The 26,525-nt window shown below is 42.3% G+C and overlaps 1 protein-coding gene across 4 annotated transcripts in view; it reads left to right on the top strand.

Moving 5' to 3' along the window:
- Window positions 1-23,987, top strand: part of LOC140707338 (uncharacterized) — a 34,936-nt gene extending 10,949 nt beyond the window's left edge. For 3 of the 4 annotated variants that reach the window (XM_073000198.2, XM_073000196.2, XM_073000199.2), the window contains exons 2-4: window positions 7,634-7,767; window positions 12,557-12,686; window positions 23,683-23,987. In XM_073000198.2, the coding sequence (XP_072856299.2) occupies window positions 7,641-7,767; window positions 12,557-12,686; window positions 23,683-23,905 (480 nt within the window). In that variant the 5' untranslated portion in view covers window positions 7,634-7,640 and the 3' untranslated portion in view covers window positions 23,906-23,987. Of the gene's footprint in view, window positions 1-7,633; window positions 7,768-12,556; window positions 12,687-18,617; window positions 19,648-23,682 lie in introns of those variants that run through there. The other variant, XR_013536667.1, reaches the window with a different exon arrangement.
- Window positions 23,988-26,525: the final 2,538 nt, after the last annotated feature.

The raw sequence follows: 26,525 nt of genomic DNA, 5'->3' as shown, positions 1-26,525 counted from the left end.
GGTTAATTCTATCTTCTCCAATGCTCCTTTTGAAAAACTCATCCTTCCCTCATGACCCCTCAATAGGGTTACATAAGACTAAGAATGGCATAATTCATCTGAAAATGTGAAACACAAACCATTCAGACTGAACCCATCTGGACTTTCTTCTCCTTCAGTAGTTATGAAATCAGGCTGTGTATCTTTTATAAAGTATAGGGTTTTTTTTTCAATATTAGCAGCATTAACCTGATATTATCAACACATACAGTACAGTAAGGGGACTATATATATATATTTGAATATACAGTATAATTAAATCTCAGGTTCATTCATATTTGAGCAAAATCTCAATAATTCCTAAGGATGCCAAGAGGCTGGCCTGGAACTGTTCCCAAGTTATTATGAGATGATGTTCATACTCCACTGGAAAGGTAATTTAATTTTCTTAGGGCTTACCAAAAGTCCAAGCAGTGTGACATCATCAGCCATTTGGAAGACTCACTTCCTCATTCCTCACATGAGAAACTATGCAATTCAGGCTAATAATGATATAAATCTTATGGATGAGTGCAGATAATCTTGATTCAGTAATGATAGCTTTTTTAAGGAATTGACCCAATCCTACCCAATTCAAGAAAAGGAACTTAGCAGTGCTGTGAGTGACCAGTTCTTGGAAGCTCCTGTAGACACAGTGGGCAGGGGACTGCTTGCCATGCGGATGGGACTGACAGTCCAGGCTCTCCCTAAATTAGATCGGCAACCATTGAAAGTAGATTTGCCACTTCCTGAGGCAGTCTGTTCCACAGTGAAACAGCAACTCACACCATTCAGAATTTTCTGTTATTGTTCAGACAAAGCCAAAATCAGCCTGAATGGCTTCCTTGCCATTTCAGGCTTGTGTATTGGGGTGCTCTTTTATTTATTTTACCAATTGTTTTATATTCTGTTTTTCCTTCAGTAAACACAAAGCAATATACATGGCTTTTTCCCTCCACTTTTTTCTTCACAACACCCTGTGAGTTACATCATGATGAATGACTGCCACAAGCTTATTCAGAGAGTGTCATGGCTGAATTGTTGTTGTTGTTTTGTTATGTGCCATTAACTTGCTTTTGACTTATACCAACCCTATGAACAAGTGACCTCCAAAGTATCTTATCATTAACAGCCCTGCTCAACCCTTGCTAACTCAAGGATGTGATTTTCTTTATTCATTCACTCCATCTCATGGATGGTTTCCCTCTTTTCCTGATGCCTTCAACTTTTTCTAGCATTATCATTTTCCCCAGCATGTCTCGCTTTCTCATTACATGCCCAAAGGAGGACAGCCTCAGTTTCAACCTTTTTGCTTGCAAAGTTAGTTCAGGTTTGATTTGAACTGGGACCCACTTTTTCTGGCAGTTCAAGCTATCTGAAAAGCAACCCTCCAGCATGATATTTCCTGTCAATTTTCTTTATTGTTCAGTTTTGACATCTGTACATAGTGATCAGAAAAGCAAGTGTGTGAATGATCTTGGTCTTGGTGTCCAGTGACACATCCTTACACTTAATGGTCTTTTCTAAGCTCCTTCATTGTTGCTCTTTCAAGCCTCAGACTTCTTCTGATTTCTTTGCTACAGTCCCTTTTTCAGTTGATTTCAGTATCTTGATTTCCTAAGTGCCAGTCCAACACTTCAATCACTATCCTTCTCCCACACCCCCATCCCCAGGCCCTCTTAAGTTTTGGCTACATAAGTAACAGCATTTACAACCTGGATAGTGGAGACAGAAATAGTGATAAGTAATTTCTTTTACTTGATCAGCTTCTATTGGGAAGGTTTCCTCAAAGGGATGAACTCCTTCATTTTTCATGTAAATGGGTCCCCACCCCAACAGCAAATCTAATATCCATGCAGAAAATATAATGGTTTATTTTTTGTCATTGTAGACACAGATTAATTGACCCAATAAACAAGATTTCAGTTAACAGATAAACCATTTCCTTGTAATGGACTGACAGATTAATTTTTTAAATATATCAATAATATATGAATTTTAGTTGGCAGTTAGGATTTAAATTGTTCCAAAATGAAATGAATTGTAGTTGCATCTTCTCTAAAGAAATGTCAAGCATTATATCCTCCATACATTTGTTAAATGAATATTGGTCTATTCAATGAGAATGTAAACAACTGTTCATGTAGCCAAATCTCATTTAAAGGTGAAATCTTACTCCAGTTTAAAGCAGCATCCTTTCAGCTGTGAGGAGGTTGCCTGCCACTTCATAGTTCTTAAGAAGCAACAGAGTAAAGGTTATTCTCAGTATTATATCCAATGTTCCATTAATCTTTATTTGAACTGATCTAACATTACCAGGGTCAAACTGGATATATTAATTCAACAGATGCAGTTAACATTATTACTACGCAGCACCCTGAATATCTCTGATCATGTCGGATTTTGAAAATTGATCAAAGTCATGTCTGATTAATATTTGGAAGGAAAAGCACCAGGTGACACAAAGGCAAGGAAAGAATCCAACTTGATAGCTGGAGAACAATTGCCAATCAGAATAGACATTTACTGGTCCAGATGAACTAATGCTCTGAGACCAGTTCCTCAGGTGATGTACAAGGTACCTATGCTCTTAACATTCTGGTTTCTTGTTATAAAGATAAGATAATACCATGAGGAAGGCCTAGTGCTGGAATGGGGTAGGTAAACAGCATTAATGGTTTCATTCCCTTCCACAAAACCAAGGGGGAATCTGCCTCTCTGAAACTGCATGCCCTTTCATCCATCCCCAGAAGGATTAGGGATACACACAAGAAAGATCACTGTTTACAACCATCAGCGACCCATGATATTGGGTGGAGAATGACTGCAGAAGTGGGATTGTCCCTCACCCCTAGTCCTTTGTACTTCTAACGAGCCTGAATAGACCAGGGTGGAGTGAAATTAACTTGGAGGATACATCAGGGATCTCCTACCAACTTTCCTCAGACTGAAGAAGCTGCTTGGATGAGTAGCAAAACATTTCAACCTAACAAGAAAGAAGACCAGTTGTCATGACTCAACTTCCAGATAACCACACCTGGATGACTAAGAATCTTCGCAGATTTATCCCACTACAGCTTTCTCTTAAATGTAAATAGATCTTTCAGGAGGCATCCCCCCCCCGCCTCAACCTCTGTCTTTCTGTCACACACATAATCACACACACACATTCACTTCACAGCCTTGAAGCTGCTTCAGACTTCCTTTCAATTGCTTTTCATGTAACAAAAAAAGCAAACAAACCCCCCCAAAAAAGCACTGTCAGATAAAATTCCTGTAGAAATGTATTTTGCCAGGCAATTGAAAATCCATAAATAGGTTGTAAAGATTACAGCTATGCTTACTGCAACTCAGGCATGTTGTTCAGTGGAGTTTTGTTACAATTAAAGCCTTTTCTTGACAGGCATTATACAATGGGGTGGTGGTGAGTTCAAAGGGGAATGAAATGCAGAAATACCAGTATGACATTATTCATAATGGCTATTTACAAAACTAGCTGAAACATCATTCATCAAGAAGCTTATACTGTATCCTGAGGCTTGGAACAAAAACAGAGGCCATTGCTTGTTTTCTCGTTCCACACAACTATTTTTTGAAAGGTGAGCCAATAATAGATGATGATAATCTGCTGCATTTTCCATATCCCTTGCTCTCTGAAATCACTGTTTGCAGTAGAATCACACGCACACGCACACACACACACACAGACACAGACACAGACACATACACACACAGACAGACACACAGACACAGACACAGACACACACACACAGAGTGTCCCCACATGCCTGTGAATGTGTGTGGGTGCATGCTTGTCATGCAGGCTGTTTGTGCTGGTATAAATGTGCCAGGTGTTATGCTCCATGAAATTGCAGAATCACACATTCTCAGTGGGTCCATTTGTGCAATTTTCCAGCAAAAGTACTTCAAGGATCACATTTTGCCTCAGAGATGGCACAACGTCAAGTTGCATGCATATTAATGCACAATCGGGTTTTAGATAACATAGCACACCATGCAGCTGGTAGATGTGGGCTGGAGTCCATGACGGCTTATGCCATCTATAATTTCATTCACCTTTAAGATGTGTGAAGCCTTTTCATTGCAATGTGTATCTGCATTATAAGCAGCAATCATGCCTTGCCTTCCTCCAGTGCTCTCAGGCAGTGTACTTGGCTTTCATCCTTCCCACCTCATCCCACAATAACCTCATGAGGCAGGTCCGACAGAGAGGGTATGTGACCTAAGATCACCCATCATGTGATGAGTCATGACTCCGCAGAGAAGCGGATCAGGATCTCCTACATCCCATTCAAACAACATTACCACTACAATGCATTGACTCTCACATGCAGACAGCATACAGATACAGTACAAATGTAATAACTAGACGTGGGAGTGATTAGATACCGGAGAACAGAATGAAGTGGGTGTGGTTGGTTGCCAGGGAGATGGAAGAAACTGCTGAGGAATGGGTGTTTAGAGGCAGTTAGGGTGGACAGTTGAAGAGAGAGTAGGAGGGGAAGGACGTGACCTTCAAGGAAAAATAGCTGCAGCATTATTTTTTACTTCAAGCATGGAATTGTCATATCGGGCTGTCCATGTGTCTTTTATTCACCAGAACTACTTTGATTCTGCTCTTTGTAAAATAAAACCTATTCCTTTTTTTTGGAAGGAATCCAGGAGTGTACTTTTTCAGTCAACATGACACAACCTTATGAATAGAGTCAACACTCGTTCCAGTTGATTTTAATTTTATAATATGAAATTTACCTTGCAATTTGTTCTGCTGCTTTACCAGATTGCTTGAGCCAGCATGTCCCATGAAGGCATTTTGAGGCTGGCAGTTGAAAAAGTAACTTTTCCCACTTCTAGGCAATACTATCTCTTATTACAACCCCAAGCAACTTCACAGAGTCTCAAGGGAGCAGCCTTCCACAACCTCCTCCTTTGTGACCCCTTCAAAACCAGAGATACAGTACAAGGAAAGAACTTGGGGAAATTTAATGCAAAGCAAGTGCTGTACTACCAAGGCTGTTGCTTTCGCCCAGACCCTTCAGTAGCTGGCCTGTATCTTATGATCTCTCTTGAGGGGTGTACCATAATCAGGGCCTATTATTTGCTATTGCACATGGCTGGATAGAGCTGAGCTGGCATCTTTATTATCTGGATTCACCAGAATGCCCTATATTTTTAAAGGCAGGTCTTTAAGTTGAAAAAAGATCTTTAAAACTTGAAAGATTCTTCTTTCATATCATAGCACTGCCATTCTTGTAGGATGACAACTTTTAAATATACAAAAATAGCAATGAGAGCAGACAGAACCTCTTCACACGATGTATGCAGAATGGCATGTTTGAAAGCTCCCCTACGTTAAACTTTCTGGGAATGGGAAACTAGCATGTCGAGGACAAAAGCAAACTTTACATTCAAATATAGAAAACTGTGATAGACTGGTAGCCTGCTTTAGAACTAAGGACTCCTTGTTGGGTTCAGAGGATCTGATGGAGATGTCCCAAGCACTGTCTAATCAGGTTGTACTGGATCAGTTAGTGCAACCCAAAGATGTGGGCAAAGCACTTGCATGGTGCAAAGCCACCACTTCCTCTCTGGATTGTTGCCCTTCATGGCTCCTAAAAACAGCTAAGGAGGTATCTACAGAATGGGCTATACATATCATCAATGCATCTCTTTGGGAGGAATATTTGCCTTGCCTTTTAAAGCTCATTCTGAAAAAACAGGCCAATGACAAAAATATCATTTTTGGTCAAGTTGATTGGGTCAGTGGTGACTGACCAGTTGCAAATGTTCGTGGAGGGCAAAGATAGTCTTGATCCATTTCAGCCAGAATTCAGGCCACATCATGGAACCAAAATTGCATTGGTCACCCTGCATGATGATCTCCCAAGAGACAAACAATGGGAGTATAACCCTACAGGTCCTCCTGGAGCTTTTTATGGGTTTTGATACCATTAACCACAGTATCCTTCTGTGTCATCTCTTGAGTTTGGGACTTGGGGGCACCATTCTCTGGTGGTTTCAATCCTTCCTTGAGGGCCTTTCTCAGAGAAAGCTTGGGGAGGAGATCTCTACCCCTTTGGACCTCTGTTATGGAGTTTTCCAGAGTTCAATCATTTCCCCAATGCTTTTTAACATATGAAGCCTCTAAGAGAAGTCATTCAGAGATTTGGAGTTCATTGTCATCATGAACATTGTCACCAACAGCAGAGGACACACAGATCTGTCTCTCACTCTTCATCTCCAAGTAATGCACTGCAGATCCTGGAGTGCTGTCTGGCTGCAATAATGGATTGGACAAAGGACAAGAAACTGAAATGGAATTCAGATAAGATAGAGATCCTACTTTTGGGAGGTTCACCTGACCAGTTAGAGGGACAACTACCTTATCTTCACAGGGTTACACTCACCCTGAAAGATTGGGTTCAGAGTCCAGGTGTACTCTTGGACTTGGCCATCTCTATGGAGATACAGATATCTGCCATGGCCGAAAGTGCCTTTTATCAGCTCCATTTGATTTCCCACCTGTGCAATCACAGAATGCAATGCAATGGAATGGAAATGCCTAGCAACAGTGGTTCATGCTTTGGTAATCTCTAAAATAGCCTATTGTAATGTTCTGTACATGGGGATGCCCTTGAAACTAGTGCAGAAATTACAACAGGTCCAAAATGCAATAGTTAAACTGATTACAGGTGTAGTGTTCCCCATTTATTAGGTAAATGGTTCATATTTTGTTATGTTCATGCATATTCATGTTGCTGAGAGGCATTACTGAGAGAGATGCTATAAGAGGCGAAGTCAGAGAGTCAGAGTCAGTCAGCACGAGTCAATAAGAGTAACAGAGTCAGTAGGAGTCGGAGTGAGAGAAAGGAGAAGGAGACAGAGTGTGGAGTTTGGGGAATTCTGAGGTGTGATTAGAGTTAGGAGTGTATTTCAATTTCTGTAATCAATAAACAAGTTCTATTTAAAAGACCTTGAAGTGTGGAACTGAATCTTTCTGAAGCAATGGTGATTTAGTGATCACCTGGTGGCAGCAGTGAAAAAGAGGGGAGTGTTTGCCTTTGTGTGCTCTGAGGCTTGATGGTCAAGCAAGGGGTACGAGGGTGGACGCAACAACAGGTACTAACAGTTATGAACACAAATCTCCAATCCTTGCTTATATCCACTGGCTCTGTTTGTTTCAGTGCTCAGTTCACTTTTATTAATGTGTACTACTCAATGTCCAACTGCGTTTTAAATTTGTTTACTTTAGTTAGTTTTGGTGAGTCATGATTCCTTTATTGTTTATTGTTCATTGCTGATGATGTGTTATAATTAATGTTTTTTTGTTTGAGTGAGTGAGCGTATTGCCAGGGAGTGTGTATTGCATTATTGGGCAGTATCTAAGTTGACTGACTGACTGAGCTAGTCCTAGAACTGCTGCTTTTCTACCAGCAAGAAGTATATGTGGAGGAAATATGCACTTCTTCACCTGCTGTATGAAGTACTACAGTCATGTGCAAGCTGTTACGTGGTATTATTTTAGCCTATTGAATTATTTCTGATAATCAGTTACACTCAGATTTTCTTTTTCAAAATTGACCTGTCCTTCCAGCAAGAAAATGAAAGCTGTCAAAATGTTGATTGTGGGCACTTTCCCACTTCTCCTCTACATCTGTCTCCTGCCCGTTGGCCTCTGTCAGAAAGAACTTCAGAATCAGATTCAGGAATGGAACTACCGAGAAGGAGGTAAGAAATTCCAGCAAAGCAAGACAGAGGGGTGTTGCTGGTAGTATGTTTACAGTCCTACAAAGCCTCCCTCCCTTACTAAAACAAATAAGGATGTTTCTTTCTGATAAAGAATTGACTGAATCCAATACTTCTGAGTTCTGCAATACGTGAAGTTAGATTATGCAATGCAATCTGTAGAAACAGACTCTGTATCTATAAACATAATGAAAGCCATTGCATTTAATATGTTCACTTCCTCTACTGAGGACTACACAAGTATGTAATATGTAATAGACAGCTTTAGTTAAAATTGATGTGATGCTAAACATGTGACTATGAATGGGTCTACGAGTATCACTGTTATTTTGTCTGCAGTGTCACTGGATGGATGTCAAAGGTTTGATTATTATTACTTTCAAACTTACCGGTTATGGCTGTTTCCTGCAGGAATGATCATAGCATGATGTAAATGTGAGAAAAGAAAAAATGCTTTTGGAGCTGGAATGAGTAGGAAGACAGAGGTGGGGGGGGGAGAGATAGAAAGTCTAAACCTGTTGCTATTCAGATTTTTTGGACTAGAAGTTCCATAACCTGTGCCCTTTGACCATGCTGATTGGGCTTGATAGAATCCAAATCACCTGAACAGCCCCAGGTTGCTGACTGTTGCTCTAGTCTAGATGAAGTGAGCTGTGAACACATCTTCTTCCTTGCTGTTATTTAGTTGTTAAGGCATGTTTGACTCTTTCTGACCCCATGGACCAGAACATGGCAAGCCCTCCTGTCTTCCACTGCCTCCCAGAGTTTGATCAAATTCATGTTGGTAGCTTCGATGACACTGTCCAGCTATCCCGTCCTCTGTCATCCCCTTCTCCTCTTGCCTTCACACTTTCCCAACATCAAGGTCTTTTCCAGGGAGTCTTCTCATGAGATGGCCAAAGTATTGGAGCCTCAGCTTCAGGACCTGCCCTTCCAGTAAGCATTCAGAGTTGATTTCCTTAAGAATGGATAAATTTGTTTTCTTTGCAGTCCGTCCAGGGGACTCTCAAGAGTCTCCTCCAGCACCACAATTCAAAGGCATCAATTCTTTGGTGGTCAGCTTTCTTTATGGTCCAGCTCTCACTTCCATACATCACTACAGGAAAAACCATAGCTTTGACTATTCGGACTTTTGTTGGCAATGTGATATCTCTGCTTTTTAAGATGCTGTCTAGGTTTGTCATCGCTTTCCTCCCAAGAAGCAGGCGTCTTTTAATTTCGGGGCTGCTGTCTCCATCTGCAGTGATCATGGAGCCCAAGAAAGTAAAATCTGTCACTGCCTCCATATCTTCCCCTTCTATTTGCCAGGAGGTGATGGGACCAGTGGCCATGATCTTTGTTTTCTTGATGTTAAGTTTCAGACCATGTTTTGCGCTCTCCTCTTTCACCCTGATTAAAAGGTTCCCTAATTGCTCCTCACTTTCTGCCATCAGAGTGGTATCATCTGCATATCTGAGGTTGTTGATATTTCTTCCGGCAAACTTAATTCTAGATTGGGTTTCATCCAGTCCAGCCTTCCACATGATGTATTCTGCATATAAGTCAAATAAGCAGGGGGACAATATACAGCCTTGTCATACTCCTTTCCCAATGTTTATAACTGTTCTAACTGTTGCTTCCTGTCCGACATATAGATTTCTCAGGAGACAGATATGGTCATCAGGCACTCCCATTTCTTTAAGAATTTGCCATAGTTTGCTGTGGTCCACACAGTCAACGGCTTTTGTGTAGTCAATGAAGCAGAAGTACTGTAGATGTTTTTCTGGAACTCTCTGGCTTTCTCCATAATCCAGCACAATTTGGTCTCTAGTTCCTCTGCCCCTTCGAAATCCAGCTTGTACTTCTGGGAGTTCTCAGTCCACATTTTGTTGAAGCCTGCCTTGTAGGATTTTGAGCATAACCTTGCTAGTGTGTGAAATGAGTGCAATTCTACGGGAGTTGGAGCATTCTTTGGCACTGCCCTTCTTTGGGATTGGGATGTAGACTGATCTTTTGCAGTCCTTTGGCCACTGCTGAGTTTTCCAAACTTGCTGGCATATTGAGTGTAGCACCTTAACAGCGTCATCCTTTAAGATTTTAAATAGTTCAACTGGAATGCCATCAACTCCACTGGTCTTGTTGTTAGACAAGCTTTCGAAGGTGCACTTGACCTCATTCTCCAAGATGTCTGGCTCAAGGTCAGCAACCACACTATCGGGCTTGCCCAGGACATCCAGATATTTCTGGTACAATTCCTCTGTGTATTCTTGCCACCTGTGTATTCTTCTGCCTTGAGGAGTCCACTAAACAAGCTGATCTCAGGCAGTTGAACACAAGGGGCAGCAGCAAATCTTCATACTGGTCTAGGCACTATGGGGAAGTATATAAGTTGAAACAACAAGTATATTAGTAGTATCTTCTTTACCTTCTTCCGATATTGTGGTTGTTCTTTTTTTTTCTTTGCCACAGGGAGTCACATTGGCATCAGTTTGTGTGTGTGTGTGTGTATGTATGTATGTATGTGTGTGTTGCACACACTAGTCAGGGTGGTTTACAAGTGTTAGGTGCCATCAAGTAGATTCCAACTTATAGCAGTCCTAATAGAGTTTTTGAGATATTTAAAGAGTGGATAACTCAGTGGTTTAGGTATCTGGTATCTGGCTGTGGAGCCACAGATTGGGGGGTTTGATTCCCCACTGCCCTGCCTGGGAGTAGAACCAGCTTGTATAACCATGGGCAAGCTGCACAGTCTCAGGACACGCCCAGAAATTACTGCTGCTGCTGTTGTTGTTGTTCTTGTTATTATTATTATTATATTATTAATATTATTATTTTACCAGTACCACTCCTCAGTGCAGAGTCATAAAAAGGCATAAAGTACTTTGACTCTGAATGCATAACATACTTTGAAGTCTGCAATGCTTTATCTTCCAAAAGAAATGGAATTCCATGGTGCCATTTCTGTAATATCTTATTGCAGTTTAGAAATGGAAAGACATAACAATATACATGCCAATATTTTTTTCTGTACTGATACATATTCTGTATGCTTTATTTTGTTCTTGAAATCCAGGTTTTAAAAAAACATGCCCTTCTCTGTCAAATGAATTTTGTACAACACAAATATAACAGTTTGAAAAGGCCACTGTTTTGAACCCACATCTCCCGAATTCCCCCTACCAGTATAGACACTGACCTATCCTGGTAGGGGGATTTGAGGAGAGGACGTTTTCTTAACAAAGCTTCCCCAAGCTTTTACAATGCAATTTGTTGCAGTTGTTTCCCCATTTCAGTTGTTAGGAAAATATAATTGATCCAGTTTTTAGTCTACTGCTGAATACCTGTTTAAGCCCTATTGAACACAGTGAATTTACTCCTGAGTAAACATCTGTTTCTTTTTTTTTTCTTTTACTGTTAAGAGAAGGGACAGGGAATGTTTGTCCCTCTAGATATTTTAGACAACTCACTATTGACCATGCTACCTGGGGTTTCCACAAGTTGAAAACCAAAACATCTGGAAGAAAAAAGACACCCCCTACATGTTAGAGGTTAAGACAACTCCCAATTCTCCCTATCCCTGGCCATTCCAGCACACAATGCTCACGTAGCCCTTTTAAGACAGTGGCAAACAGTATTCTGCCTTTCATCCTGTCCCCCCAACAGACTCCAACTTCTGCTACAGAAAAGAAGCATAGACATCTCCACTGCCTTTTGCAAAAGCACCCCAAGTAGAGCTGTCTTGGCAACAAACATATCTTGTTGCTGCAGCTGTCCTCCACAGCCGTTATGTGGGGGATGAGATAAGACTGCTGAGAATACCGGAATAAGTACCATAACATAAAAGATGATATCCTGGTGTTCAGCTTTTTTTAAAAAAAATTTCTCTGGGCAAGCCCAAGAATTAGAGCATATTCCTGTAGGCCCTGCTTCTGATAACGCTGCTTGTGCCAAACTTCGCCTCACCTCACAAATCATTTTTTATTCATTATAAACATTTATGGTCCATCCAGTCATGAATCATACATAGCCTAGGCGACTAATAAACACCATTGAGTACAAAAAATATCAATAAACAGTTAATGAGGTGAGGGTAGGACTCAAGTGTAAGGATAGAAATCAATGAACACAAGATTTAAAACACAACAAAACAGCAGAAACATTAATAAGACAATGTAACCAGAAGCAAGAGCAACATTTCCAGAAGAATAAAAATGAATTTTCTTTGCCAAATGTCTGTCTAAATCAGTGGTTCCTAGCCTTGGGTCCCCAGATGTTCCTGGACTGACACTCCCAGAAATCCTGGCCAGCACAGCAACTGGTGAAGGCTTCTGCACGTTTTAATCCCAAGAACATCTGTGGAGCCAAGATTGGGAACCACTGGTCTAAATGGAGGACTATTGGGCTGCAAACGTTATGAGTTAGAGGACAAGCCTAACCTTCCTAGGCAAAGGGTTTCCCAGCCCGCATAAAGCTGGTTCTGGAACATGATTCTCTTTCTCCCTCATTCCCACCAAATGCAGCTCAAGAAAACAGTAGGGGATGGAAGCAACCCTTTATATTTTCATAACGGCTAGGAGGTTTCAAAAACCAAACGCTATTCTTCTCAGAAAAAGGAATATACACAATTTTCTCTTCCTGTCATTAATTCTGTGTTGTTAGGACAGTAAATATGATATACTTTAATCCATAAAAATGGAAGTGTAATAATGACAGACAATGGGGTTAAAGTTGCTTTCTGTCTTTGAATGTTTCTTTTCCCACACTCATTGCCCTGTCATTGTTGATATTTCAGCAGATAAAGTCAACATTCAAGGGATAAAGAGTATCACACGCGTGCTGGAGAAATGGGCGAATAGCATCTTTTGGCAGACGAAGCATTCCTTGTTGAGTCATCCTAACGTTCTACTGCCAGAACTTTCAAGGTAAGAGTACAAGTAGCACTAGCCCTTTTGCCTCTTTGCTTTTTTGTGGCAAATGTAATTGATCGTCTGGAGAGCAGCCTGGTCCCAAGCCTCTTGAGGCTGTAAGGGCCACAACAACCAATATCTTCAATTGCAATTAAAAAAATAGACTGGCATCCACTGCAGCTGACACACTGGATGGCATCACAAGATCCCAACATTACCAGCACTTCTGAAGCTTATTTAAATCATCAACAATCTGTGAATTCCACAGGTTAACTACATATTAGGCAAATAAGTACTGTACTTTATGTTCTCTGTCCTGAATCTCCCACCACTTGGTTTCATTGGATGATGTTGGGCTATATCACAATGAGAAAGGGAGATTAATTACTCTGTATCCATTTTCTCCCCATACTGTGCATCTTTAATTTAATCATGGCTAACTCATCCCATTGAGTTCAACAGGATTCAAGTACAGTCTAGACTGAAGGCAGAGGTTGGAAAAGTTATAAATTTTGGACTACAGACTATGCAGCCAAGCTGTCTGGGGGAATCTGGGAGTTGATATGTAGAAAGGTACCTCTTTCAAGCTCTAGCCCGAAGTCTATTCCAAAATGCCATCAACCCAGATGATATGGATTTAAATCTTGTCTGCATCTCTATACTCTGAAAGCAGAAATTATCCCAATAAGTTTTACTTTTGAGTAGACATGCCTAGGATGGTGCGTCTCTGTAGTTACTAAGAAGCAGCTCTCTCTCAGCTCAGTGAAATTTACTAAGCATGAACTGGTTCAGATCTAAATTGGCTTTCATTCAATTACTTTAATTTAACTAATAAGTGATAAAGATCTATCTGCATAAGATCCTAGTTCTCTACAGCTTTACCCAGTCTGGTAGTCATATTTTGCAGGTTCTAGCCACACAACACACACACACACACACACACACCCTGAATCCCACCCATGCCTCAATAGGCAGTTCCTTTAGGGACTGGCTATTCCCTTAGAATACTCTGGGTATTACGAATGAACTGTTTATAGACAGTTTTGGAGTCTTCTAGTCTGACACCCTGAGATTCTTTAGAGAGAGAGTGAGAGAGAGAGAGGTGGCCAAAAGGGAATGCTCTGTTTCTAAATGATTGCATATTTTTATTTATTTGTCCCATTTATAGGCCACCTTTCTTCCAGTGAGCTCAGAACAATTTCCATCAAGTTGTGCACACAACATGTTACTTAGTGCCAATTCAAAACAAAGCAAATCAAAGTGTGCTGCTTATATACCACCCCATAGCATTTAAAGCACTCTCTGGGTAGTTTACAATTTAATTATGGAAGCTACACATCCCCCCCCCCCCCGGTGAGCTGGGTAAATTTACTAACCCAGGAAGGATGAAAGACTGAGTCAACCTTGAGCCAGCTATCTGGGATTAAATCCAGGTCCTGAGCAGAGTTTTTGGCTGCGGTACTGCAGTTTAACCACTGTGCCACAGGGCTCTACTACTGAGAAAGGCAAGCTAGAGCAGAGTAAGAGGGCACCAAAAAGCAAGGTCATGTCACCAGCAGTTCCAAAATGGGAGCTGCCAAAGCCGAGATCAGCAATCCAAAATTTGCAGCCAACAGAGGCAGACAAGTATCCAGTGAGGAAAAACATAAGACAAAACAAAATGCAGTCTGGGGTCACTCAGTGCATAGTAATAAACACCAATCCAGAATAACGGTTTCATTGTCACAGGTCCAAGCACATTTAGACAGTTTGTTCTTGGCAGGGAGCATTAGTAAACCGGAAGCTTATCTGTTACTAGTTCCAGGAATCCACCAAAGGCAAAGGAATGGGGTGTTTAGCTTTAGGTCTCTCTGTGAGCAGAGACTTACTGTCATGAAGACCACATATAAGGATGCCTATTCATGAGGATACTTGACTTCCCTGCAAGACTAATTGATGATCTTGTGTCTAGTTGGAGCCACTACTCCCTTCTGCCTGTATGGAATGGGAAGAGATCCAAGATGCCCCTTAAGAATTGGCCTTAAAAATCCATCCCATTTACAACAAAACAAAAAGTGTTGTGGCCCTTTTGGGACTCACAACTTGATTTCGGCATGAGCTTTTGTGCACCACAATCCATGAAAATCTGCCCTGAAATAAATGGGGTAGTCTCAAAGGGGCCATAAGGTGTTTTCTTCATTTTTCTCGTTGCTTAAACAAACAGGGCTACCTCTCGGAAAATATGTACAGCATGCATAGTGAAATTAACCTATATTTCACAGAAGGGGGATGTGAATGGGAAAATATCAGCGTGTTTTCTGTTTGTTTATATTTTGAAACATTTACAGTGCAGAATATGAAATACTCCCATGTGAAAAATACACTCTCAGAGTAAGAGCAAAACTGAGCATAACTGCTAGTTAAGCATACAGGTGTCTCTAAATGGCTGTTCACATGCTAAATATATCATAAATGCCTACCATAATGTCTTCCTACGATTACAAAGTATAGCATTGTTTCTGTTAGAGCAGAAATGTTTTCAGCATGGTCCAAGGACAAAGGGTGCTTCATCTACTCCCTCTGGAGCGAGATAATCATAGTAAGTCACAACTAAAATTTGCATATCTAATCAAAGAGTATGTGATGTATATCCGTACCTGGGTATATTTTAGTCTCACAGCAATCAGTGCACCTTATTTCTGGGTAAAGATGTACATGAAGTCTGTACACATTTCTGCAGAAATTCCTTGGGTCTTCTCAAGGCACCCTCCAGTTTTCAGAGTAGTGTTTTACCACATCCCTGAAGCCAGAGATTTTTAACAACATAATGTAGGTATGGTTTTTATGCATTGCTACATGAGGTTAGTCAGATTGTTTAAACTGTAACTCATTGCCAAAGCTATACTAAATCTTACAAAATATTTGCCATGTAAAAACTGGAGCTAAAATCATGTCATAGTAACCTTATCTCAATAATAAATGAATTCAAATATACAGAAGAATTTTCTATTAAAGGGAGGGAGGGAGGGAAGGAAGGAAGGAAGGGAGGGGGGGAAGGAAAGGAAAGGAAAGGAAAGGAAAGGAAAGGAAAGGAAAGGAAAGGAAAGGAAAGGAAAGACTTCTCATATTTCACCAAGAGCATTTTTATATGTTTATTTATTTTAATTCCTATCCTGCCTTTTAGAAAAAATACCAGCTCAAACATCTCCAACCAGACAGACCTTAAACCTCTACATTTGTTTGTTTTCCATTTATATTCCATCTTTTGCCAAAAAAATGTAACAATGCTCAGATGGTTAGCACCAATAACAATGAAATAAAATCAAAGGATTAAAATACCAAAATACGTTAAAAGCAGAATTAAAAACACATAAGTAAAAGCAAACAGAGCACCTTTCAACAATAAACTAGCTTAAATATCAAGGGCTTTAAAAAGAAAAAGAAAAAAGACAAGGGTCTTTGATAAACAGCAGAAGAACAAAAGGGACTTGGGCCATGCTAGCATCCCTTAGCAGGACACCTGACACTACAAAAACCATCATTTACTTACCACCAGCAATCAGCCATAGTGTGATAGCTACCTTCTATGCAATAGCTGAAGCATGACAAAATCCTATAAGATTTTCATAGTTTTTTGTTTAGATACCACACCTTCCATCACACTAGGATCAAAACAACTGTTTCCCGTATACTGTCATGCTGAACCTTGTTACTAAAAAGCCTCTTCTAAGCATGGTTTAAATGGGATAATTGTAAATATCTCCACCAGAGGTAAGCCGGCTGGCCCATTTGACTCTCTCTTCCAGAACTGGCTGGTCCACTTACCACTTGCAGCACAGCATGCATGACAGTCCTTGTTCGTGTCACACCAATTGCAGAAATAGCCTGACCAGGGCTTCCCCACCTCCCTCTGTTGCTGACCACTCTGGTGAGGAGGAGGGCTGACGAGGCTCCCCACTCAGCTGCTGAGTGGAGGGAGGTGAGGAAGCCCCAGCCGGGCTACTTCTGCGATTGGTGTGGCATGAATGAGGATGGCCACACATGCCGCACTGCAAGCGGTATTTATTTATTCATTTATTCATTTATTTATTTATTTATTCATTCATTCATTCATTCATTCATTCATTTATTTATTTATTTATTTATTTATTTAATTAATTAATTTATACCCTGCCTATCTAGTCATTACGACCACTCTAGGCGGCTTCCAAACAAATAAAAAATATAACATATAGACATATAAATATGCCAAGATAAAAAAGAAATTATAAATCAATAAGCAGATTCTTCAAGATGGAAAAGACAACAGGAGATAAATAAAGAAGAAAAAATTAAGTATTAAGTGGAGGGAAGGCCTGCTTAAACATCCAAGTTTTTAGTTGGGTCTTAAAAATACCCAGCAATGGGGCCACATGAATCGCTGGAGGAAGGTTGTTCCAGAGGCGAGGAGCCACCGCCGAGAAGGCCCGGTTTCTTGTCTTTTCCTTCCGGGCCTCCCTCGGCATCAGGCTTCTCAGCCTCACCTCCTGACTCGATTGAGTGATACGGGTAGATCTTGGTGGGAGTAGGCGTTCCGTCAACTATCGAGGCCCTAAACCGTTTAGGGCTTTATACGTAAGCATCAACACTTTGAAGTCGATGCGAAACCGAATGGGCAGCCAATGCAGTGCGGCCAGAGTAGGAGAGATATGATGGTATTTTCTCACTCCACTAAGGAGTCTGGCCACCGCATTCTGCTCCACTTGGAGTTTCCTCATCAGCCTCAAAGGTAGCCCCACATAGAGCGCATTACAGTGGTCTAATCTTGAGATTACGAGCGCATGTACCAAGGTAAGTGAACCAGTCAGTTCTGGGGTGGGGGTGGGGGTGTCAAACAAATGGCTACCTGTGGTGGTGATACTCATATCCATCTCCCCTGGGAGACAAATGCAAATCTCCCATCTCTATTCAAGACACAACTGTTCACTATTCTTCTTAGCTTCCCAATGGTCAAATGCAATGGAGTGATACAAGCCAGATACTTCAGGCAGCAATTATAGCAGTGGAGGTACCATTTCCTCACCACTGCATTTTTTTCTTTTTCTTTCCTCCAAAAAGTGTCAGGGCAGGAGAAAATTTTAAAAATGCAGCAGTAACTTATAAGGCTCAAGTTATCACAAGGCTACCAGCCAAAACGATAGTACTGTGCATACTTTGTCTCAATGCTGAGGCAATCTTTTCTGTGTGTGACTAAAATGCCAAAGTTCTTTGCTAGAAACTGCCTCAATCACAAATGCTTTGCAATCGCCATATGCCAAAAATTCTCACCATATAAAGCTATAATGAAATGTATTGCTTTAGGGCAGAGATGGGCACCTTCTGCTCCTTCATCTTGTTGGTCTGCAACTCCCCTTTTCCATCACACTGACTATTCTAGGAGCCTTGTGATGCAGTGATTAAACTGCAATACTGCAGCCAAAACTCTGCTCATGACCTGGGTTCAATCTCAGGTAGCCAGATAGAGGTTCACTCAGCCTGCCGTTCTTCCAAGTTTGGTAAATTGAGTATCCAGCTTGCTGTGGGTGCAATGTGTAGCCTGCATAATTAAACTGTAAACCACCCAGAGAGTGCTTTAAGCACCATGGGGTGGTATATAAGCAGTACACTTTGCTTCCACCCACACTTTTTATTCTGTAATTGCTGATAGAAACAGCAGGCCAACATCACCTGGAGGGCTAGATGTTCTCCAGGCCTAATGCTTGACTGTCATTTTACAATTATATTGCAACATTGCCATGATGAAAAATAGAATTTTTGGTCACAACTGAGGGAAATTTTTGGAGAGGTCAGGATGCTCTTTTGCTGTTTCATGAGATTCAACATCTTTATTAACAGACACATTCTTTTACAATCAAAAATCTTAAGTCATATATCATTCATCTGTTTTGTTATTTGCTGAAATATCCCTCTTCCTTTCTGTCTCTGCAGCAAAAACTTCGGTGCATGCCCTTGTCACCTCACACTTCAACTACACTCATGTTTCCTACTAGTCTCTCACTTTGATCTGTTCCTGTATAATCAGTATGCGGCTTTGGAGACAATTAATGCCTCATTTCTCTGACTATGCAGTGCCTCTACCTACTGTATATTCCTAGAGTGACTTCCCGACCATTCTTGTATCTGGAACCATCTCCTTCCCCAGGGCCAGGAGTTTGCTGCGTGAGATGATGCAGGAAAAAGAACCTTCAAGATGCAGAATACCTAAGGCAAACCAAGCCAGTTTAGCACATGTGGCACAGATTCTTGTGAACACCTCTCCCTCTGCAGTTTATGGAGTAAAACTGCAGTAACAAATTAAGGTGCTGTTAATAACAAGTTCAATAGTTACTCAGCAAATTAACTAACAAATTAATTTGCTAATGCCGCTTTACTAAAAGTGCAATCAGACGAGCAAATAGATCAATCCAATACAAGCTGTTTCCTGATTATTGTATGACACATGTGAGATCACGAACCAGCCTGACCCTGATCCATGCCCAAGCTGGACTTTTTTCATCCAGCACCAAGACTACTTTTGGGGGAGCAAGGCTGGATTTATTACGGATAGAAGGGTCACTTTTAAGGGAGACTGCTCCCAGCAAAGCAACCCTTTCCAGTGTGATCAAACTCAATACTTTCTTGTCATCTGATTACCCTAAGTTACCCTAAATTAATTTGCAGTTTAATTAATGACCCCCAAAATTTGCAGATTGGGCTGAGTTTGGGACTGTGCGCTCATCAGGATGTAGCACCACATAAATTCATTCATTTGTTTGTTTGTTTGTTTGTTTGTTTGTTTGATTTATATCCCACCCATCTGGTCTATTCCACCACTCTGGGCAGCTAAAGCACCCTGCACACCAATGGATCTGGCCACAGACTATTAAATGATTCAGATTATGAAATAATTAAAAATTATCTAAACTGAAAAAAATAATTATAGGATGTATAAATAAATGTAGAAATAAATTATTCTAGTTATTCTAGTTATTCTTTGTAGAGTTTTGACTGTCAGTTAAGAGGGCTTGTGTTTCAGTTGAACTTCCTTGCAGACAAGTACAAGACTTGCGTATTAGCATTTCAGATTTGTACTGATCATGTATTTAAACTCCATTTTGCAGCCTACAACTTAATCTCCCATGACGTACCCTTCATCTCACTAGGTGCTATTGTTTTATTCTGAGAAGCAAAAAGTGTCTATGGTTGGCACAGATCAAAAGGATCAGGAGGGGATGGAGGTTGTTCAGCTCCCCAGGAGAAACCAATGACTGAAATCATGTTACTTAACACAGTAAATCACAACTAGAATAGATCCATTGAATCAACACAATATATGGGGAGAATTGACTCACTAAATCTCCACTGATTCAATGGGCCTATTCGAGTTGGGACATACTACAGTAAACAACAGGATTTCAGGCACTGTTTACTCAAAGTCCAGTAAAAGACCTGGACTGTCCTTCCACAGGCAATCCCTAACTACATTGTTTATCATTCTAACACCTGTGGCACAGTGCCTCTGGTTTTGTGCTAAGTGAGAAAGGATGTCAGCCAACTGTCGTGGTTTCCTTCTAATACTGTATCTTCCTTAGGCTAGGGAAAACGCCATGGGCCCTCATTTACTGGATCACTTTACATCTGCTCTACAAGGGCTGTGTTGATTAAGAATTCACTTCCAGAAATAATTTGAAGTACTTGTGGTATTCAACTTTAAAGCCCTAAAAGGTTTGGATTAGAGATGGAGACAAATTTTAAAAATTGCTATTCATTTTGATCCGTTCTTTGTCAAGGTTAACGGATCAACAAATACAAATACACAAATATTCATCTTTAAACAGCTATAAATGTGGCCTCCGATGACCTAGAGACACCAAATTTGCTTCTCACCCAGCTTCTGCCAGCCTTCTGGGGCAGTAGAGAAGGCTAGAAGGCCAGAATGAACAGGCATGAATAATTGGAATGAAGCCCAAGGAGGCTGGAATCATGAAATACATATAAATATGCATTTCTGAGATTTTTCAGAATAAATGAATCAGCGGATACTGATCCTGGAGATAGGGAGGGACATGTCACACACAGCACATCTCAGGAGGAGGGAGCACATTGGTCAAGTTTAGGTGGGACTGAAATTGGCTCTCTTGGCACGGAGACGCCTGAGGAGGGTAGGACGCTGAAGTCAGCAAGCAGCATTTGAGAATCAAGCCTGAGGAAGTTGGAATGATCTTGCAGGCCTTTTGGAAATGGAAGGAGCTGCAGGACTCAGAAAGTTGTCATGTAGCCAGTAACATAGACTATTGGACCCATTGGGCATTGAGGAAGTTGGCAGCAAGGTAGACAGTGGCACTGTGGGTTAAACTGCAGTGCTGAGCCACTGGGCTTGTTATAGGTGCTGTTGTTGTTGTCCATCTTGGTATGGGGGACGCCCGGACAGGCTTGGTGGGGGGGCAGAGCCCGGCTCTCAGGGAATCAGTAGCACCAACAGGAGAAAAGGGTCCAAGGTACTACTAATGACAGTTAATCCGCAGCGCCGCTGGGGTTCTCAAGTGGGAGATCCAGGTTGTTCCAGGTTCTGCCTACCTGCCAAGGCAGTACAGAAGGCTAGGACGCTGGATTGAACTGGCCGGTATGAATAATTGGAAAGAAGCTCAAGGCAGCAGAGTCTTCAGCCGTATCACATTTGCTGGCAAAGTTGATGGGGCAACTTGATCAATGGGGTGACTTGACCCAGCAGGCAGGGAGCGCAGAGAGGCAGGAGTTGAAACAAACTCGGCCCACTGGGCCAACTTAACTCAGCAAGCAGGCAGGAGGTGGAACAAGCTTAGACCAATGGGATTACTTCACCCAGAAGACCCGATTTGGAAGGCCCTTGGCCTGATGAGGCAACTTCGTCCAGCAGATCCAATTTTAAGGGAAGGCCCTTGAGGTAGGAATTGTAGGAGGCATTGAAAGTAGAGTGTGTTGCCCCATCGGGCACTGAGGAAGAGGGCAATTGGAAAGCAGGCTTTGGGAAACCATCAAGGGACTGAGAAAAAGGCAGCAGAACAGACTCTAGTCTTCTTCAGCAACATCAGATTTGCCTGCAAAGGAAAGGTTTTTGCCCCCAGGAGGCAAGTGAGATTGCAACTTCCAACAGCACCAGCAGCACCATCAAATGAACAGGGTCGGTGCTACTAACAGTGGTTAATCCACAGGGCCGCAGAGCTGTCGGAAACAGATCAGTTCTGCAATCTGAAGCCATGCGATGGGATGACAAAGATGCTTGTTTATAACTAGAAAGCTGGGGATTGTAACTTGGCTGCTGAGACTGCCCAGATATGATAAAGATAGCCCTCGGAGGTTTGGGGGGGGAGCCGCTTAGACAGGCCGGCCGTCTTGCCATGTTTGGGATGCCGGGACCGGCCTTGGGTGCGCCAACTGCCGAGAGGCCTGGCTGGCCCTCTTGGCACATTCAGGTGTGCAAGCTTGATGAGATGTCTGAGTGATGTCTGAGGCAGGCATGCTGGTCTGGTTTAACCCGTCCCAGGAGGGCTGACTGGGCTCTGCCACACCCACAACTTGTCTGCGCATCACCCCATCACCAAATTGCTTGGCTTCAGATTGCTGAGCTGATCTGTTTAACCCACACCAGGAGGGCTGACTGGGCTCTGCCAATGTGACCCAGCAGGCAGGCAGGCAGTTGTTAATATAAACTTGGCATGCTGGGGGTCAACCCAGTTGGCAGAAAGAAGATGATAAGACTAAGCTTGGCCCGCTGGGCCAACATGACCCAGCAGGCAGGCAGGCAGGCAGGCTCGACTTGGTTGGAACTAGACCCAAGGAGGTGACTGGAATCAGCAGCTGGATTTCTGACTGAGGGGCAGTTTTACATGCCGGCAGGCGAGTAGGCAGGTCTTTTTTTTTTCCAGGAGGACTGGAGGGTAGGCAGGTGGGTGGGCAGGTGGGTGGGCGGGCAAAGAGGCAGGCGCAGGGAGGCGGGCAGTGTGTTAAGGGAGAGATAGGTGCAGAACATAGAAGTTCAGGCGACTGGGAGGAACATCACTGCTGAGTTCCTGTCTGCACTGCAAGAGTGGGCACTAGAGGGGGGGGTGACCCGTGGCCACATGGTCACAGATGTTGGGCGGAACATGTTGATGGCATTGAACGAAGCTTTAAGGGCATTGTATGCATGGCACACAAATTAGACTTTGTGGTACGTGATGCCCTCGGCCTGGGCAGCCACGTCAAGCCCAAGTGGGACGCAGCACCTGGGAGACGTGGGCACTCCTGGAGCAATGCCGCCAACTGGTGGGCCACTTCTCCCACAGCCTGAAAGCTGCCCGCCGGCTGCATGAGAGGCATGAGGAGTTGGGTCAGGAGACCCACGTTCTCCTGGCACACCTGCCCACCAGGTGGAACTCCACCTACACCATGGCATCCCACCTGATGGAGCAGAAGGCCGTTTTGGAGGACATCATGTCCTCCATGCCCATTCTGCCCAGGGGGGAGAGATGTAGGCATCAGTGCCACAGATTGGCTGGCCTTCTCCCAGTTGGTGGAGGTGCTCAAGCCCTTCCTGGAAACCACAGACATCTTGTGTGGTTATATGGCAAGCCTGGGGCAGGTCATCCCCCTGATTCATGCCTTCAATAGGACCCCAAGTTGTCAGTCTTTACTGTATGAACTGCCTCCTCCCATGCTTAAGGATGTGATAGAGAGATGCTTGTCTGTGGCCTGGCTATATGAAGGAACACTTCCTAAACTGGGGAGTACAGTACCCACAAGAGCAACATTTCACCATTTGATTCAGGGATGTGCTTGCTTTGTGGGTTCTATCTAATTTTTTCCCTGCAGCATTTATTCATGCTCATTATATTGTTATTTTGGAACTGAATCTATTTTATAGGCACCAGCAGGGTAAGAAAGAAGTCTTTGTGTAAGTAAATACTGTATTCCCTGACCTATATATATTCTCTAGTGTTTACTCTTTGTGTGTGTGTGTGTGTGTGTGTGTGTGTTTTTATTTTTTTATCTGCAGCCTCCAGCCTGTCTCTGAGGCAATTGATAATCTCCTGAAGCAAGTAAATTCAATGAAGAAGAGGCTGGCAGAGCTGAATGAGCGCCTGAATGTCATCAGCCGAGCCCTCTTTCCCATCCGGTACAAGGCCCTCAGGAGTCAGCGGCTCAGCAGCATCTACCTGAGGAACCGACCCGTGAAGCGAAACGGGATATATGTGTGGAGGCGAACTCGGAGGAATTAGTCTTTTTCTGAGAAGAGAGAAATTCTGGGTCTTTAGTTTCCCCAATGCTGATACAGCACAATAAAGGACCAACTGAAAGAAAGGCCATGTGTACTGACATTTCTGAAAGCATTTCTCTCTCATGTGGACAACAAATGTGGTTTTCAGTGATTCTGCAAAGAGCTGCCAAAGACATTTTGTATCTGAGGTGGGATCAAACATCTTACTGCCACACACCTCATCACCAGTCGAAATCAAACCTGGCTGCCAATCGTTGGACATGTGAAACCGAAAAGGGCAGAAGTGCCTCTCTGTGGGAGTAAATATAGTGACCACAATACCGTTAGCTTTTATTATTTTGGCTCAGATCAGCCCTCTGTGAGGCAGCCACCTCACACTGCTAATGGCATGGCCAGTTCTGGTTCAGTATATTTGGAATTCTACATGGAGACTAGCAGACCGAAATGAGAAATACTTTCAGCCAGCCTGGTTGCCTGCTGGTTTTTCTGTGCCTTTTTTCCATGTACCTAATATGAATGGGCTTTCTTTTTCCATCAGATCCCTATGCATTAAGAAAGTAAAAGCAGCTAACAAAGGAATATTTGGAAGAAAAGGATGGTCCCAAGGACAATGAAATGTGTTTAAAAAGGTGTAAGTAAATTTTTAGCAGGTAGTACCTAGGAACTAGAAACAGGGTGTACTACCCACTGACATCTAGTGTTAAAGGAGAAGTATGCAAGGTTGTGGTGGGTTTTTGTTTGTTTGTTTGTTTACAACAAACAAATCCCAATTCTGAAAAAAAAGAGTCACCAGAGGGTTTTAGCCTGAGCACCTTAAGATGAGCTCAGTCTGCTGAATTTCATTGGGAAGTGTGTGACAATTTTGAGCATATGCTGTGAGTTTAGCTGATTCTGATTTTGTGCCTGAAGAGAGCTTTTGGAAAGGGCAGTTTTGAAAGAATTGGAACAGAGTGATATAGACTTATCAGATGGGCGGGATATAAGTCAAATAAATAAATAAATAAATAAATAAATAAATAAAATAAACATGTATTGACTATTATGTTTTATGACACTGACTTTCACATGATTTGTCATGTGAAGTATTTGTTATGAAAAGTATGTATAGTATGTTTTTAAAAAATCATCTCCCAGTATCTCTTGTATGTTTTAATCCTTGTTTCTTGATTACATTTTTACAAGTGATACGCATGACAAGATTTGTGGTAATTTTATAATGGAGTTGTCTTTAGTAGGTTTTGAAAGAATGGCACATAGACAGAGGAAACAGGCAGTATCTTTCTTGACAAGTGCTTAAAATTATGGGAATGGCCTACAGACATAGTTGCCCTCTTCATGCAACCGCATACATTTTTCAACATATGTTCTCCTCCTAAACCTTTAGTTCTATGTAAAGAAAATCAGATCTTCTACTTCTTCTATGACTTCGAAGCTATGCACACAACTTGCCTGGCTCTTAATCTAGATCCAGACTGAAGTTATCAGACATTTCAGGACAGGCCCAAGACATATTGACATTTGAGGCAAGGCAAAAACCAGCACATTTACAATCCAAATAAAGTACATTGTACCCCGAGATAGGAAAGATATTTTGGCTCAAGGCAGAAAATCCCAGTCATCTCTCTCCATTTCCCAGGCAGTAAAACAACAGTGATAGATTTATTGCTAACTATTGGTTTCCCTTTGTTGATATCCAGAATCTACTTCCAGAGGCGACTTCCTTCTCCCTAGTGACAGAGCCAGCCCACGACACTCTAATCCCATTACAGATAAAGGGAGAAGGCATACTGGTTTACTGGTTTTAACTGCGCAAAGGCACTCCTGGCCACAGCTGAAGCCTAGATGCCCAGGTTTTGACAGTAGCCAGGAGTGCTTTTGCACAGTTAAAACTAGTATGCCAACTGGCCCCATTCCTGGAGAGATCTACCTGGCCACAGCAGCACATGCCTTATTACATCCTAGCTGGATTATTGTTATGCACTCTATGGGTGGCTGCCCACGAAAAGTGTCAGGAAACTTCAGCGGATTCAAAATGCAGGAGCCAGATTGCCGGCTGGGGCTGATTACAGGGATCACATAACCTCTCTGTTACAGCAGCTCCGTTGGCTGCTGATCAAACACATTGGCCAATCCCATTTCAAATCAATCGGGGTTTTTTTTTCCCCCTATCAGATTTCTTTCCTGTCTAGCTTTCACACCCATATGTGGTGATGGGGAATACAAAAATGTGGATGATCTTGGTCTCCAGTGACACATCCTTTTAACTTGATGATTCTTTTTCCTAGTTCCTTCACTGCTGCCGTTCCAACTCTCATTCTAACCCTTTCATGGACCATCCAATCTAAGATAACAACCTGGATCAAAGGAGGTTCTGGCCGGAACAGTGTAAAAGGAACAACTCCAAAATACCTGGAAGAGGGCTTGGGGGGGGGATTATTCCTGCAGTTCACGGTCTTCCCTAGCGGCAGTAAGGAGTGGTGGCTAGTGTTAAAAGGTCTTCAAGAGACTGCTTGAGTGGCGCCTGCCAGTCTGAAGAACATGGGCCCCATCTACGGTGAAAATTAGTCGATGGAGTCAACGCCTCCTCGAGCTCAAACGTCGCACACTTGCAAACCTTTTTT

The sequence above is a fragment of the Pogona vitticeps genome, chromosome 5, assembly GCF_051106095.1.
Source record: "Pogona vitticeps strain Pit_001003342236 chromosome 5, PviZW2.1, whole genome shotgun sequence".
Lineage (NCBI taxonomy): Eukaryota > Metazoa > Chordata > Lepidosauria > Squamata > Agamidae > Pogona > Pogona vitticeps.
Note: the sequence above shows the minus strand (reverse complement) of the source record. Positions and strands in the feature narration are given on the sequence as shown.